Genomic DNA, 14,865 nt, shown 5'->3' with positions numbered 1-14,865 from the left:
AAGCTTGGTGCATGTTTGTTGATATTATCGAACATCGAGTTGGCACAGGTTGCAACCTCTGCAATCGCTGTGCGATCGCTCGTTCAGTTTGTGATATGTGAAAAGTCGTTTGCTGACTCAGCATCTCAAAATTGGTTGGCCACTGTTGAAGCGACTTAAGTCAAGGCCGCGCTCTCAGAAATAAGACATATTAGAACACGTGTCAGCTTATTAATGTCCATTACCCATGATTATGGCCATGCCACAAAATTTCATCAATTAGCGTATGCTGCGGCGCATATCTAAGACTAACATTTAAACACTTTCAACTTATGCTACGTCATCGCCATTGGCTTTGGGCTGTTTATAAAACAATTGTTTTAACACGTTTAGTTAATATGCCAAACAAATTGTGATTTATATTTTAACGCGCCCAACAAACCTACCCATCGCCAAGAAAAGGTAAAATCTGTGGAGGTTTCCCAAAGACCAAGGTTAAACAGCGCCAGCTAATAAGTTGATTTCTATACGCGGAAATTGCAAATAACTTGAAGCACTGGACCAAAGTGCCCCACTCAGTTCAATTAACGCCTCACAAATCTCTTTCCCACCAAAAATCCAACAACTCACTCCAATCACAAATGCTACTGCTTAACTACCCTGTATACAAAATGTAAAAAGGGGGAGTTGGGCCTGTGAGTTGAAAGCGAACATTTGGTAACGATCGCGCAGTTCTTAAGAAGTGGGAAATATTGCTAAATACAATAGAGTTATAAAAACACTTATAATATGATATTTTAAACTAGTTTATTCAGAAATAAAATTGCAGAAGCACATTTCATCAATCTTTTTGTCAATTGAAAAGGCACCAGTAATATAGTCATATTAGGTATATAGCTAATAATAAAGTGATTTAAGTTAGTGTTACTTTAAACATTATTAACAGAATATCTAACTATTGAAATTATTTTATAGTACAAAATGTTGAGTGGCTTCTTCTGTTTCATGTAATTGGGATGGGAATCGAAAATGAATTGTCTACCTGACTTTTTAGGCATAATCAAACTTATTTCGGGTTAAGAAGCTCTCGATTGCAATGCGATTTGCATGCCAAAAGCGATAATGTCATAAAATTGTCAGCATCAAGGTCTTGGAACTGTGATGACAACAACAAAACAACGACAACCTGCAGCCAAGTTGAGCTGATTCCAACTGCTTTGACCTTAACTTTGGTATCTCTTATTTTGATGGTGTCGTTGACACTAGGTTGTTAATTTTGAATCAACTCAATGTTTTAGCCATAATTTTTGTTACGTCATTGTTGCTGCCACCATGATTCATTTGTTTTTGTTGCTGCTATGATTTTCTTTCATTGTAACAAGCATTTCCGTTTCGTTGAAGGACTCCTGATTGATGGATTGATTGAGCCATTGCTAAAGGCGAGGCGTGAAAAAGGGACAGGCGTGTCATTAGTAGAAATGTGCATACATGACGTATACGCAACATGCGCTCAAAACGCCCACACTGCGCCCCAACTATTTTTGTGTAATTTGCTTATCAATCATACGCAGCGTTGTCTATAACTGCTGCCCACATTGCGCACTTGAGTTGGCGCAAAGAATTTTTGTGTGTCAGCGCCGCACGAATTATGGACTTAAATCACAAGAAAAAAACAGCAACAGCAAGAAGACGAGCAAATACAATGTTGAAGCTGTTCTAGTGCCATGCGGAAATTGCTTGTAGTTGTAGTTATAGTACAATATGCAAAAAAAAAAAAAAAAAAATAAACACATAAAAATAAAAACAAAGAGCCACAAAACACGCGCAACAGACAATCAAGCAACAACAACAATTCATTATTATTATTGCCCGATGAGCTGCAAATAATTAAACACAAATCGTTGTTTAAGCTCCGCTTTGCCCAGCGGCCATCGCAGCTCACTTTGGTGTTCAGATTCGGTGGCATCGAAATCGATTGAATTATTCAGTGCCCGATTAGAATTTACAAATGTTTTCAGCTTGTTGCTACAAAATGCCATGGAGCACTGACTGACAGTCGACGAGGTCTTCCAATTTGCATATGCAACAAGCATTTATTGTGCGAGAGTAGCGAAAATTTGTCATGCATTCGTGTGAGGCATTGGATAGAGAATTTATGTTAGTAGCTTTTGCTTGTGTAAGTAAAAATTGTTATTTTTTATGGATAACAATTAAAAACATCAAGCAGCCTAACTTATATTTATTCGTCGATAGAAACTATTTCGATATATACATATATACATTGTCCGTTTGAGCATTTCACTGTGCAATATATATATATTAATTTCGAATGTTATAGATTTCAAAAGTTAATTCACATTATTGAAAGTACATTTATTTCCCGCCAGTGCTGCATACTTCATTAATAACTCATAAAACGCTGCAAAGTTTTGACACAAATATCTTTGCTACTTAAGCAGTATATATTTCGGCTTGGCTTAGCTAATTTGTTGTTCTTATCTTTTTGTGGCTACCATATCTTTCAAGTTGACACGTCGTGTTTACGATTTGTGTTTGCTGTTAGCGTCTTGACATTTAGTTTTTCCCTCCGCCTATTTCCCAAGCAGCGTCCACTATTTTTTGTCTTGTAATTTTACGAAACCTTTTTTGTTTTATTCGCGTGTTTTCGTCTTTCAGTAGTTTATTTTGGCTGTCGCAAATCTGCGACTGTTTCTTTCTTTTCGTTATATTTATCAAGTTGCTTGTGTAGCAAGGTCGTTCGTTGGTCCCAAGTTGTTGGGTCTGTTTCTGCGCGACGCCAAAGCAATTTGTAATGATTATTAAAACAACGGGCCCCACTTGGCATGGAATGGTTTATAGCCATGATACCCATGCAAAACGAGGCATATTTCTCTACAAATTTGTACATTTATTTCAGTGTTAACCATTCACCAAGCGCTTAACTATTGTTGTTACCATTTTAATTGAAACCAATAACAAAACACACATACACGATAAACACAAAAGCAAAAGGTACAAAAAAAAAAAAATAGCGATAATAATAACAAAGCAGCAGCTAAAATTATATTGGATTACAACATGACCAGTTCAACAAACGACCTACCCTTCCCGTGGCCCGCTTCCACCTCTTTTCTTGTGTGGGTATTATTCTTGAGCAATTATTACCACATTGTTTCGTTATATATTTGTGATTGAATATCCATGAACATTGATTATGACAGCCGGTCACTTAAAACATTCAAAAGTTCTATTTAAAGCAACAGGTAACAACAGGTATCAGCATTCCTATGCTATTTGCTCACTGCGAGTGAGAGCTGTAACACAAGTGGAGCTCAAAAACTTGATGTAATTAAATCTTGGAATACTCATCTATTTTGATTGGGAAGTTTGAAATACATCAAAATTAACAAATTCACATTCATTTCGAAATTTGTATAAAGGATAGAAACTGCTAACTGAAATATAGCAAACTGTCACTGGTGACAATGAAAATTGCCCAAAAGGTTGCTAATTTATCGAATTTAATTTCATTATGCAAAATAAATGTTTAGATTTAGAGTTGGCCAAATGTTGAGTAAAGTTATTTATGGACGAGAAATATAAACTAGTTTCATAATGCATATATTAAACACGACTGAATGTAAAAACTGCTCGACTATGAATTACCCTGAACATCAAGCTACAATCATAACCTATATCAATAAAGAACTGAGGTCAATCATAACAATTAATTAATTAAATTAAGTACATATTATAGTTAAGGAATGCTTACCGGACATACTTCCATAAACTATAGCTTTTAAAGTATTTAAGATGAAAGACGCTCAGACAGAGACAAATCTGTTAAAAGAAATAAGTTTAATGCATAAATTTCTTAAAAATATTCAACGTGCAGGGTATACAACTGGAATTCGGCTTAAAAACACTAAATTTACAATAAAAATTTAAAAGTCAATAAAAAAGATACTTTTGAATTGAAAATTAATACATTCTTTTATATTTTTTATGCAACCCGTTTTTTATTTAAATTGAATAAAACTTCTCAAATATTGCTCAAGTGTGAAAGTGGATTCGATGTTTATTTATTAAGTTGTTATACTTTTGAACTTTAAAGTGCAGTTAAAGAAAGATCAATTAACACTGATGCAGATAAATATCTTTGATACTGACGCCCGACCATAGGAAGAAGTGGGAAATTGCCACACCCACCAACAGCAGGCAACATGAATCACGCAATCAACCCATCATACGTAAGTGAGCCGCTTTTTGCATAGTTTGGTCAGGGGATTGAGCAAATAAATTGCATTTAGCCGCATGCCATATAAGACAATTGCCATAAATGTACGAAAACTAAGCTGAATTATGTCGCTCGTTGAGTTAATCAAAAGTAACAACAACAACAACAAAAACTGAAATCTATGGCCAAATAAAGCAGCTTGAAGTGGTTTTGTAGACAGAACGCTCCAGCCGGGAAATACCCCGCAGCAGTAGCAATCGAAGCACAAACAGAAACAGAAACAGAAACAACGGCACATCCGCAAACTGTAGTCAGAATAAAATTCGAAACTAATTCACACGCCCAAAATAAAGCGAAAACATAATAACAAAATTGCGGGGCCAATTGAACAAGCTGTGAATTAATTATGTTAAATTGAAAGCATCGTTATGTTTCAGCTTTTGGGGCGTGTTAGCCATATTCTTAATGCTCCAAACACATTAGCATAAGTGCTGTAGCTGCGTGCGTCATTCAATGAGTAGCCAAAAAGAAAAGAAGACTAGCAGCGACACAACCTCAGCGTGGAACTGTTGCCAATCTTCTGAAACGTGTGTCTAGCCAAAACACTAAAACTGCAACTGTGACTCGACTCGGCAACACCATTGCTGTTCGGCTATGGGTCGTCTGGCGGCTTTTTGGCATTCGTGTAGAGCTTTCGACGCGCTCGGCACTTTTTGGCCGCTTCTGCGGTTTGGTGCTGTCTTCTGGTCAGGCCACACCGTTACTTGGCCAGTTGAAATACGCTGCTTGAGGCGAACGGTTCTAGCGCGCGCTTCTTGAAGAGCAACCAGCTAGAGCTAAATATAATACTAAAACACTAACAGAAAAGACACAGCAGCCGTCGTCAAGTCGCGTCGTCAATCCGTTCTAAAGTCACGGAGAGTGTTGTGCAAATAGAAATACAAAAAAAAAAAACAACAACAAAATAGACAGCGTGCTAAGAAATAAAACCCACAATAGATTTAAACAAATCATAAAAAAAATTGGGAAAAAAATATAAACAGATAAAATAAACATATAAAAGATATAAACGTTGAATGATTGTGGGCGTTTAGCCAACTACAAGTTCTGAATCAGCAGCCGGCCCAAAACTTCAGTGCGTCGCATCATCAGTTGGGTTTTTTTTTGCTTGCTTGGATATTCGAACATTGCGCATACGCCGCATAGCACATTGCACGGGTAAGTGTTCCAATTGGTTTGACTTTTGCATATTTATATATGTAGTTGCAACTATAACCTTGACATTTAGGGAGTGAAAAAAAAATATAGCAATTTGTCATTCTTTGCTAATTAAAAGCACAGCACGTCCAGCAATCATTTGATTGGCAGCTAAGTTGTGCAATTATTTCTGAATTGGTTGTAGACATTGTTGTTGGTTTGTTTGGCGCTTTGCCGTTTAATTAGCGGTTTGCTGTGGCTTATAAATATACATATATGTTTAGTTTTTAGAATGTGCATGTATTTGTGTGTGTTGTGGATGTGCTAAACGGCAAAGGCCACTGCATATAAAATCCATGTTGCTGTTGTTGTCCGTGAATGTGAAATAAAAACTAAAGAGCAACAACAATAGAGCAACAAACTACAAACCACTCATAGGCATTGTGGGCATGTAAATTACAAAATCGAGTCTTTTGTTATAAGCAGGCACAAAAGGTTCTTAAGCATGAAATAGAAACTAAGCCAACGCATTTAATAATCACAATAATGTTAAAAAAGCATACCTGACCATATCATAGCGTACACCATACAAAGTGGATAAAAATTATTGTGCAGCGATTATTATTATTATTATTATTATTGCTGTTGTTATTGTTGCTGTCGCCTTGTCAACCTTCAATGTAAAAAACCCGTTTGACATCAACTTGGACTGCGTGTGCTTAATTTACACCCAGATTAACATTTGCATTAATATAATTTCACATTTTCAGTAACTGAAAATGTCAGACGTTCATTTAATTTTTGGCTTGCCTTGACAGAATTTTGTGCCTTTTAGTCTCAGTCACAAATTGGCGATATAATCTGCAACTGATCGCATGCAAAATTTCCAAAGCAACCGCAGAGAACACACAACTCCGATGCGTAGCCCCCGTTTGGGTATCATAGTGCCGTTTTTACCTGTGACAGATGTTTATCGTAATACCTCGCTGGGGTCTTTGGCCTACGTTTTGTCTTTGTTGTGAAAGAAAGCCGACTTGGCTTAATCTGTGGGTTCTTTCCTCGCATAAACATGTGACACATCCAGATTGGGTCTTTCGCTAAAAAAAAAAAAGAAAGAACTACATATTGTATAATATATTGTATATAATATATGTGCCTCTCACTCTCATTTACATGCGACCTAGTTCTTCAAGTCTTTATATTCATAAATACAACGCGTGTATAACTAAATCTTTTCTCCATTGTGGGATCCGTTTTCAATTTATTTTCGATATATTTATTTTAGAAAATCAAAACCAGTTCGTGTCGTAAGTCTTTCGCCCCTGAATTTGTTGATTACTTGCTAGAATTTTTAACCAAATTATCAAGCGCAATTGAATTACGTCCTACTTATGTCTTTTTAATGATATATCTTAATAATTTGTGGGCTATTTCATATTTAATTAGGAATTTGATTGTTCACACAGCTCAATTTCAATTTCATTTTCAAATTGAAGCCAAAATTAATGAACTCCAATTAAGCGTAAACCGAAAACCAGAAAAACACATTGGAAGTATCATAAAGACTTCAAACTTGTGTATTGTTATTCGTCCAGCTCTCTGACGGTCTGTGAGACTGTGTCTTATTTTGTATTATTATATTAAGCTGTAAGAGTTTTATATGCCACATATATATATAATGTTGTTTAAATTTGTTAATGATTTGCCGTTTGCTCTGCCTTTGATTGGCATGGTGTGAAAATCGGTTGTAATTTGTTTGTGATAACTTTATGATGTAATAGCGACTATAACTGGAAAATAAATGCAACAGCATCAATATATACTGTAGAGTGAATCATAATATCATTTACAAGTACGAGTAAATGGCAAAAATTACCATAGGCAAATTGATTGGCGATGAATGACTAAGTGACTAATTGAAATGAGCTGCTGTCAAATTTCAAGCATACCGAGACACATTTTTTCCAAGCAGCTTCGTAGAACATGAGCAAACATAATCAAAAAACATGCTCATATCTACATTGTTCTTGAGTGATTCTGGTTTTTTAATAAAGATTCGCCACTTGTCACAGCCTAAGAATAGCCAAAAAAAAAAGCCAAGGCTCAAATCGTGCACGTTCACAATATTTTGCAAGTAATTTTATTGTGTACACACTGAAACAATGCCGTCGCGGCAATATATAAAAATAATAATCACTCAATAACAATAACAAATAACCGAATAACAAAATAACCAAAAAATAACAAAAGCGGAAGTCAAAGTCGCACGAAAGCGCTGTGTAATTTTTGTCTTTTCTCTTTCGCGCCTTCCTGGCACGGAATACGACTGCCAATGCGAATAAAAATATTTTTGTGAGAATTCTCAACAGTTGCAACAGTGGCTGGCAGGCAGACAGGCGATAGACAAATAACTTAGCGAAAATATTATGAAAGCCCAACTCGCTATGAAAATGCAAGTGAAAATTGGAATTTTTAATTTTCGTGCCATGCAGCGCGGTCGATTTTCAACCGCAAACAGACGCCTGCGACCCCGCCTCGCGTTCCATGAATGGGATTGCCAACAGACACTGGCACTTGTCACTGAAGCTGCCACTGATATTGTTGCTGCCGCTGCGGCTGTTGCTGTTGCTGCTGATGATTTTGATGATGATGTAATGAGCGACATGCACATCAAGTGACAGAGCACAAGTTGCACATACGCCGCATTGTACTTGCCCCAACTACAACATCACACAACACACACACAAAACACAACAACAGCACCCACCAACTTGAGCAGCTGCACTCTTCAGATATCAGCGACAGTGCAGCTTCTGCTTTATTTTGCTCTGCTTTGCACACATAAGAATTGACCTAAAAACCTTAAAAACAACAAATAAAAAACCTTAAAATACAGTTTTAAAACCAAGTAAGACAGAAAAGTTTTTGAGGCTCTTATAAAAACAACGTGTGATTCTATAGTCGTGATTCTATTGGTTTCGATTTTGGTAAACAGAAAGTTTCTCTGGTAATCTACCATGTCCAAATTTTCAATATCTATCAAATCAACTTCAAAAACGACGCTTAGTCAATTTTATGCCAGTTTTTGTATTGAAAATATGTTTATATTTTTAGACTTACTTAATTAAAGCAGCATTTATCTAATAGATTTTTACTATTATGCCACAAAATTAGAATGCCTTTACCGCTAAATACAGCCCAAAAAATATTAGTTGCATATTTTACTGTAGCTTCTGCCATATTATTTTGACATCTGCACGTGTTGAGCGCCCAGCCAAAAAGGCCATAACTTCACTATTTAAGTACAAGACCCGGTGCTAGCAATGTCAGTTATTTGGCAGGTACTTGTCTTTTCATGATGTTGCGTGCCCTTTTTTGCAGCAGGTAGTAGTACTAGATGTGCATATGTACATGTGATTTGAAATTTTTGAGTTTGGCTCACATGAAACAAAAAAGCAACAAAGAAAAATAAGAAATAAAGTGCCAACTCATAAAAATAATGTTAACCACAGTTATTGTTGTTGTAGTGCTGTCATTGCTGTCATTGTTGTTTGTTACAGTTTCGTTGGAAATAGGAACAATAAGCAGCTCTTCCCCGCCCTTGTGATTGTGCAAGCAATTCACAATTATTGTTTGTTTTTCTCTCTTCTGTTTGTTAAAAAACAGTCTATTTTCTATATGCAGCTTTGATATATGATTTTATAAGAAATCTTAATATAGTCTAATAAATTATACAATTGTTAATTTAGGTGTCATCTGCTGCAAACAGATGATTAAATTTATAATTGTTTTGTGCTACCAACGGTTATAAAGTTCTCTAGTATCTCTAGTTTTTGGTGCTGCTTAACAGGAGCACTTTGCAATATATTTGCATATTTCCTAATCAAATTGATGAGCCATATAAAAATAAAAAGCCACAAAAAAAAAAAGTGGTGACCGCAATGTATAGAATGTATTTTACGCGAACAAAGCAATTGAATATAAAAGTCAAACTCGTTTTAGTCAGAGTCATAGCCGGACATGTAAGCCCCCCAAGACAATTCCCCCACAACAACAGTAACAACAATCAACGCATGAGGCATAAATGCGCTCACAGTTCAAGTCGTTTAGGTTTCCGCTTTCAAGGTTGCAGCGCTGCGCCAAGAACTTGCGCAAAAATATATAAAAACTGAAGTACAGCAAACAGAAAGGCGGCAACTGTCATACTAAGTTTGTATTGCATTTGGGTGTGGGTCCGTTGTGCCCCACTTTGGCCACTTGAGGTTGACAAGTCACAAAAAATAAGCGAGCGAGCGCGCGCGCCACAACAGTTTGAAAGGCGCACAGAACGCAAATGCAATTATTGTTATTGTTGCCTGCTGTGGCACATGCCAAGCGATAGTTGCGCAATTTACCGCATGAATCATAAGCGCCAATTAGACTAATAAAACAATGCCACTGTTTGTGCCAATTTGTGGCCAGTCAGCAAGTTTGTTCATATAAGCCGCTTAGCAAAGTCGCTGACAAAGGCAAAAATGACTTCCTTCTGCGCAGGAACCGGACGGCCTTGGGCCAACGTTGATGAAGTGCGGAGACGTAGTACTTTTTTACGCACGCCGAGAACAGTTTCAGAATGCACTGTGCTATAAATAAACTAACTGGTTGCGTTGCCTGCTTTTGACAGCGGCCTTGAAACAGGCCCAACTTACATAATTAATTGCAATCAAGATCTCGCGGCTAGGCGGTCACATTCACACATACGCTTACACTTACTCATAAGTGGTTTTAGCTGCCATGCGGAAAATGTGCGCGTGCAAACGAAAGACTTGAGGCACGAACTTGAAGGGGCAACTGCCATTGCAACTGTGACACACATCAATCGACAGCGCCGGCGTCTCAATTAACACTTAATGCACTCTTAACAGCCCGCAAAACGTATTGTTAGTCAATTTTGGCTTTGAACTGACCGGTACTCAATTTATTTAACTGATTAATAATATACAAAAACTAAACAAACATAATTCAATATTTGCTTTATTATTTTTTTGTAGCTGTGATGATCAGAATAAACGAAATAATTGAGTTAAAATGAATACATTTTTTATATGTAATAAGTGGTTAATTTCGATGCAGTTACCTCTCAGATGTACATATAAATGTGATCAAGAAGATGGCCAAAAGGCCAGCTAGCTAATTAAATTTCATGTATCTATATGGGTGTGTGTATACGTGTATTGGTGTGCTGCTGATGCCATGTGATCATCGCTAAAAAATCAACAGCACGTTCGGCATACAAAAACATTTTATATATATTAGCAAGACAAATGGCAACAACAAGAAGAAACAAAGCGGTGAAAAGAACGAAATGTTATGCGTTGTATATTATACAATATAAAACAGATGAGAAAAAAAAAAACGCGAAAAAAAATTATCATATAAAATGAGAAAAAATCAGCGGTTGAACAAAAAAAACTTTTGGCTTTCTGGGGGAACTTAATCACAGCACTCTAAATAGAAGATGAAACAGAGAAACTGAATTTTAAAATTACCTTCGGGTATTTTCGACCAGCGTAGTTTCGAGGAGTTTGGGGCCAAGGCATCATTAAGAACTAAAGTTGACTCATGAATGAATTTTGAACTTCGTTACGTATTCTGTTTAAAAAACAATGCAACTTTGTAATGGAGTAAATGAAGCATTGATTTATTTATGGTTTCTTATATTAACAGGGGGATTTTTTATGTGGTTAATGGAATTGAAATCAGTTCTTGTTGTCAGTCATTTCAGTAAATTATCAACAAGAAAACTCAGTTGAAATTAGAAATTTATAAGCCGGCTACAGATTTTGGTATAATACGTGACATAAATCAGTTTTATGGCCATTTTGTTTGCTAATTAAAACCCACGCCAAACCAGCAAATAGAAAGCTCCAAAGGCGTTGTTTTCATTAGAATTGTCTGATTTGACCGACGATTAAAATGCTGCGCGACCTGTCAGCTATTAAATGCCAAACAAAAATAGAGCACAGCTGCTCATTTGGATTGCAGTACGCATTGCGCCCTTAATTTGTCACTGACTCCCCTTGATTTGGGCCATTAGACGTACGATACGCACTCTTAAATGCTGCTAATCGCTTAGCAATGCATTGCATGGGTGGGCAGTAGTTCGAGTTAGGAAGTAACGACCATAGAAGTAGCTCGATTGATTCTCAGACTCACTTTCAGTTCGTGTGACACACATTGCGTACAATATATACTGTATCGTATTTATTGATAGATCACATTTGACTGGAGACAAATTGAATGCCAATCACGTGCGTGACCGCCAATACACCTGATATGCCAAGCTGGTAGCTGAATTTTGTCACAAAACGTTGACAATGCGCATAAGCAAATCAGCTTGCTGCCTGCTTGACTTTGAAACGGTTTTCAACACCACAAAAAAAATCCATAATAAAACCAAGAAAAACCAAGGAGGCAATTGAAATGCAATGCAAGTAGTTTTGCTGACGAAAAAATGCAAAATAAAAAATAGTGTCGTCAAGGCGCAAGCAATTACAGACAGTGACATTGATCATTTCATTTATATATACTAAATCATTTTCTATAAAATATCTACAAACAATTTCAAAATGAAAAGACTTAGGCGACAAACAGCGTAGAGGAAACCGAGAAAAAAAAATGTTGGATGAAGTTCATTGGCTTGCAGATTGATTGGCTGATTGCTTAATAATCTTATGGCGGATTAAAAAGTATCTACAATAGTATACACATAATTTGATTCCTTTTTCTCGTTGTACACGCTAGCAATTTAATATGCGTCCAAGATCTAATCATTTCAAATGGCGCTCGAAAAGTCATTCGCACCAACAGCGACGAGAATTGGATTGTTCTTGTTGTTGTTCCTGTTGTTATATAAATGCCAGCAGCAGTTGTAATTATACTTATAAGTACATAAAAAAAAAATAATAATAATAATTGGGAAAAACGCTCTTTCAGAATAACATAAATAAACATACGAGAATGATTTCGCGCCGCAAGATTATATCACGTTCCTTGGACAATCTGGACGCCATTGGGCAAGACGATCAAGAGGAGGATGTTTGGCACGATCGCGAAAAGTTGTTTCGCGTGAGTAGATAATTAAATTGTTCTAAAACCAGAACTTATACTAAATATATAAATCGTTAATGTAGGATCATATTAACGAAGTGCTGGCCAAGTGGGAACAAATTGATGATGAAATTTGGGCCAAGATAATTGTGTTCGAAAAAAATCGGCGCGTAGCTAAGGCCTATGCGCGCTCCAATGTGATAACCATAAACGGTTCCAAGCATGGCTTCGATGGCGTCCGGTAAGCCCACAAATACTATCATGCCAACTGCCTACTAACTGTTACTATATTTTCCAGAATTGGCTTGAACGGATTTGAGAATCCCATGCGTGATGCCGAAACAAAGGTCATTAAAAAATCCATTGGCGATGGCTTTAAGATCAAAATGGACGATACTGGCAACATATTCATCAAGCGCTATGGCAAGAGCAACATCTATGTGAACAACACTTCCTTGGCCAACGAGGAGACAGTCATTGGCGCCGATATCATGCAAATGCCGCAAATGTCCTTAACGGCCGGCACCTCCTCGAAGTTGTTTGACATGAAGAAGTTCCAGACCAACATAAATCGTGAATGCTCACGCAGTTATCCGGAGTGCAGCCGTTTGGAGCGCCAGTGTCTGTCGGCGGTCTCTCTGGTCAAGTCAAACAATAATCTACTCAATTCGCCACTCTGGATTATGGTTGTCAATGTGGTTGCCATGGACATGCTGAAGAATCGCTTGCAAACGCTGCCTAAATCGTTGGATGCACTTGGCATGCGTATTCCACTGACATTGACCCAGACCAGCGAGGATCCATATTCCACCATTGAGAGCCAAGTGGGTCTCATTTATCCCACACCAGCCGCCTCTGATGATTCCCAAAACTCGAGCAATTCCAGCAAGGGTAGACGCAGCGTCTTCAGTGCGACCTTCCTAAACGAAAGTCCCTATGTGCCGAAGGTAAGTTAGAAATGCGTGCCAAAACGATGGCCGCATATTATCATAAATATAAAATATATGGTACATGAGTATACCATGTATTTAAATATCTCGACCGACTCGAGTCTTTAAAATTTGAGTGCTCATTCAGACAAGTAGATGGCCAGATAAACTTAATTTTATATATAAATTTTCTGAGTTGAATGTTATATCCAGCTGTCTATTAAAAATATTTGTATCGCCTTTACCCCTTGGGTTTATAAAGTAGTCTTGCATCTGGTACTTATTGTGTTTTTCTTTCTTATACTAATGTAGCCGGACTACGAGCTGACTGCATCCACGCCGCCGGCTTATGCAGATAAGAAGCGTCAGAAGAATACACAGCAGCAGCGCAAAAAGCAAGATGATCCGTATTATTGCGGCTTGCTTGCACGCATACCCAACTTCATCAAGTCATCCAAGCAACAGCATGCCAGTAAGCCCAAGAAGGAGCCGAAGATCTCGCGTAAGATTTCGGCGCAGCATCATCAGTTCCTGTTGGCCGCACAGCAACAGCAGCAGCAGCAGTTGCCGCAGACGACGACGCCCATCCCAATAGCCACCTTCCATCATTCGTATTTCCCATACAAGCTCTATCCTCCGCAGCATCGGCTCTCGCAGTCGCAGTTGTCGCTGTGGGATGCGCGTAGTCTAATCAGCGCACATGGTAGGTAATTTAATCAAAACTTCTTTCACTTTCTCTAATTCCCTCTATCTTCTTCTCTTGCAGAATGAAACATTCGAGCTGGCCTTAATTTATTCATCGCCTAGCATTATAATATAATATTTAGTCAAAGCATACGTTTCAAATTTTGGTCAGTGGAATGCATTTCGCTCAGTTTTGTGATGATAAATTATTCGAAATGCAGCCATCTTTATCAGCATACTTTTGGGCGTATAACTAATAATACGCAATAACACTTACAGTACTTATTAACCACAATTAATGATAAGACACCTGAGATGAGATTTAATAATTATGCAATTTGTAATAATTAAAATTAAAATTTTGCCATAGTTTTTAAATCGTTTAAGACTGAGAACGTCCTAGAGTCGACTTGTGCACAATAAATAAGCGAATGAAGGAAAAGAAATTTTAAGAAATTGGCACATTTTGAAAACAAAGAAGTAAGTAAGAGGATTTGTTGTCATAAGCAGATTGTTTGCTACTTTAGGCGATTAACTTTTATTGTTTTATATCTTGTAAATACATTTTATATGTAAATAAGTTTGAATATTACACACTATGTAAACGTTTATGCATTAAATGAAAGTTTTCCAAACTGTTTGTATTTATTTATTTAATTGGTTTTAAAATAGAACAAGAAAAGTGTTCAATTTCATACAGACGTTATAGACTGAACTCTATCTGATCACGTACAATAACTCATAATTCAA

The 14,865-nt window shown here is 37.1% G+C and overlaps 1 protein-coding gene across 1 annotated transcript; it reads left to right on the top strand.

The window, feature by feature from the left end:
• Positions 1 to 5,410: 5,410 nt before the first annotated feature.
• On the top strand, positions 5,411 to 14,641 carry LOC6560221. Its single transcript, XM_001986619.2, has 6 exons — positions 5,411 to 5,434; positions 12,389 to 12,520; positions 12,586 to 12,743; positions 12,801 to 13,449; positions 13,744 to 14,134; positions 14,198 to 14,641. Exons 2-6 carry the CDS (start codon positions 12,413 to 12,415, stop codon positions 14,200 to 14,202), a joined length of 1,311 nt encoding a protein of 436 aa, XP_001986655.1. The 5' UTR covers positions 5,411 to 5,434; positions 12,389 to 12,412; the 3' UTR covers positions 14,203 to 14,641.
• Positions 14,642 to 14,865: the final 224 nt, after the last annotated feature.

This window comes from Drosophila grimshawi, unplaced genomic scaffold, assembly GCF_018153295.1.
Source record: "Drosophila grimshawi isolate 15287-2541.00 unplaced genomic scaffold, ASM1815329v1 contig_1367, whole genome shotgun sequence".
Classification (NCBI taxonomy): Eukaryota; Metazoa; Arthropoda; class Insecta; order Diptera; family Drosophilidae; genus Drosophila; species Drosophila grimshawi.
The sequence above is the reverse complement of the archived record's forward strand: the minus strand, read 5'-3'. Positions and strand labels throughout refer to the sequence as shown.

Coding starts and splice junctions, on each gene's coding strand:
- LOC6560221 (XM_001986619.2), top strand. CDS start 12,413: ATGATTTCGCGCCGCAAGATTATATCACGTTCCTTGGACAATCTGGAC. Junction 12,521..12,585: donor ATCGCGAAAAGTTGTTTCGC/GTGAGTAGATAA, acceptor TCGTTAATGTAG/GATCATATTAACGAAGTGCT. Junction 12,744..12,800: donor CATGGCTTCGATGGCGTCCG/GTAAGCCCACAA, acceptor TATATTTTCCAG/AATTGGCTTGAACGGATTTG.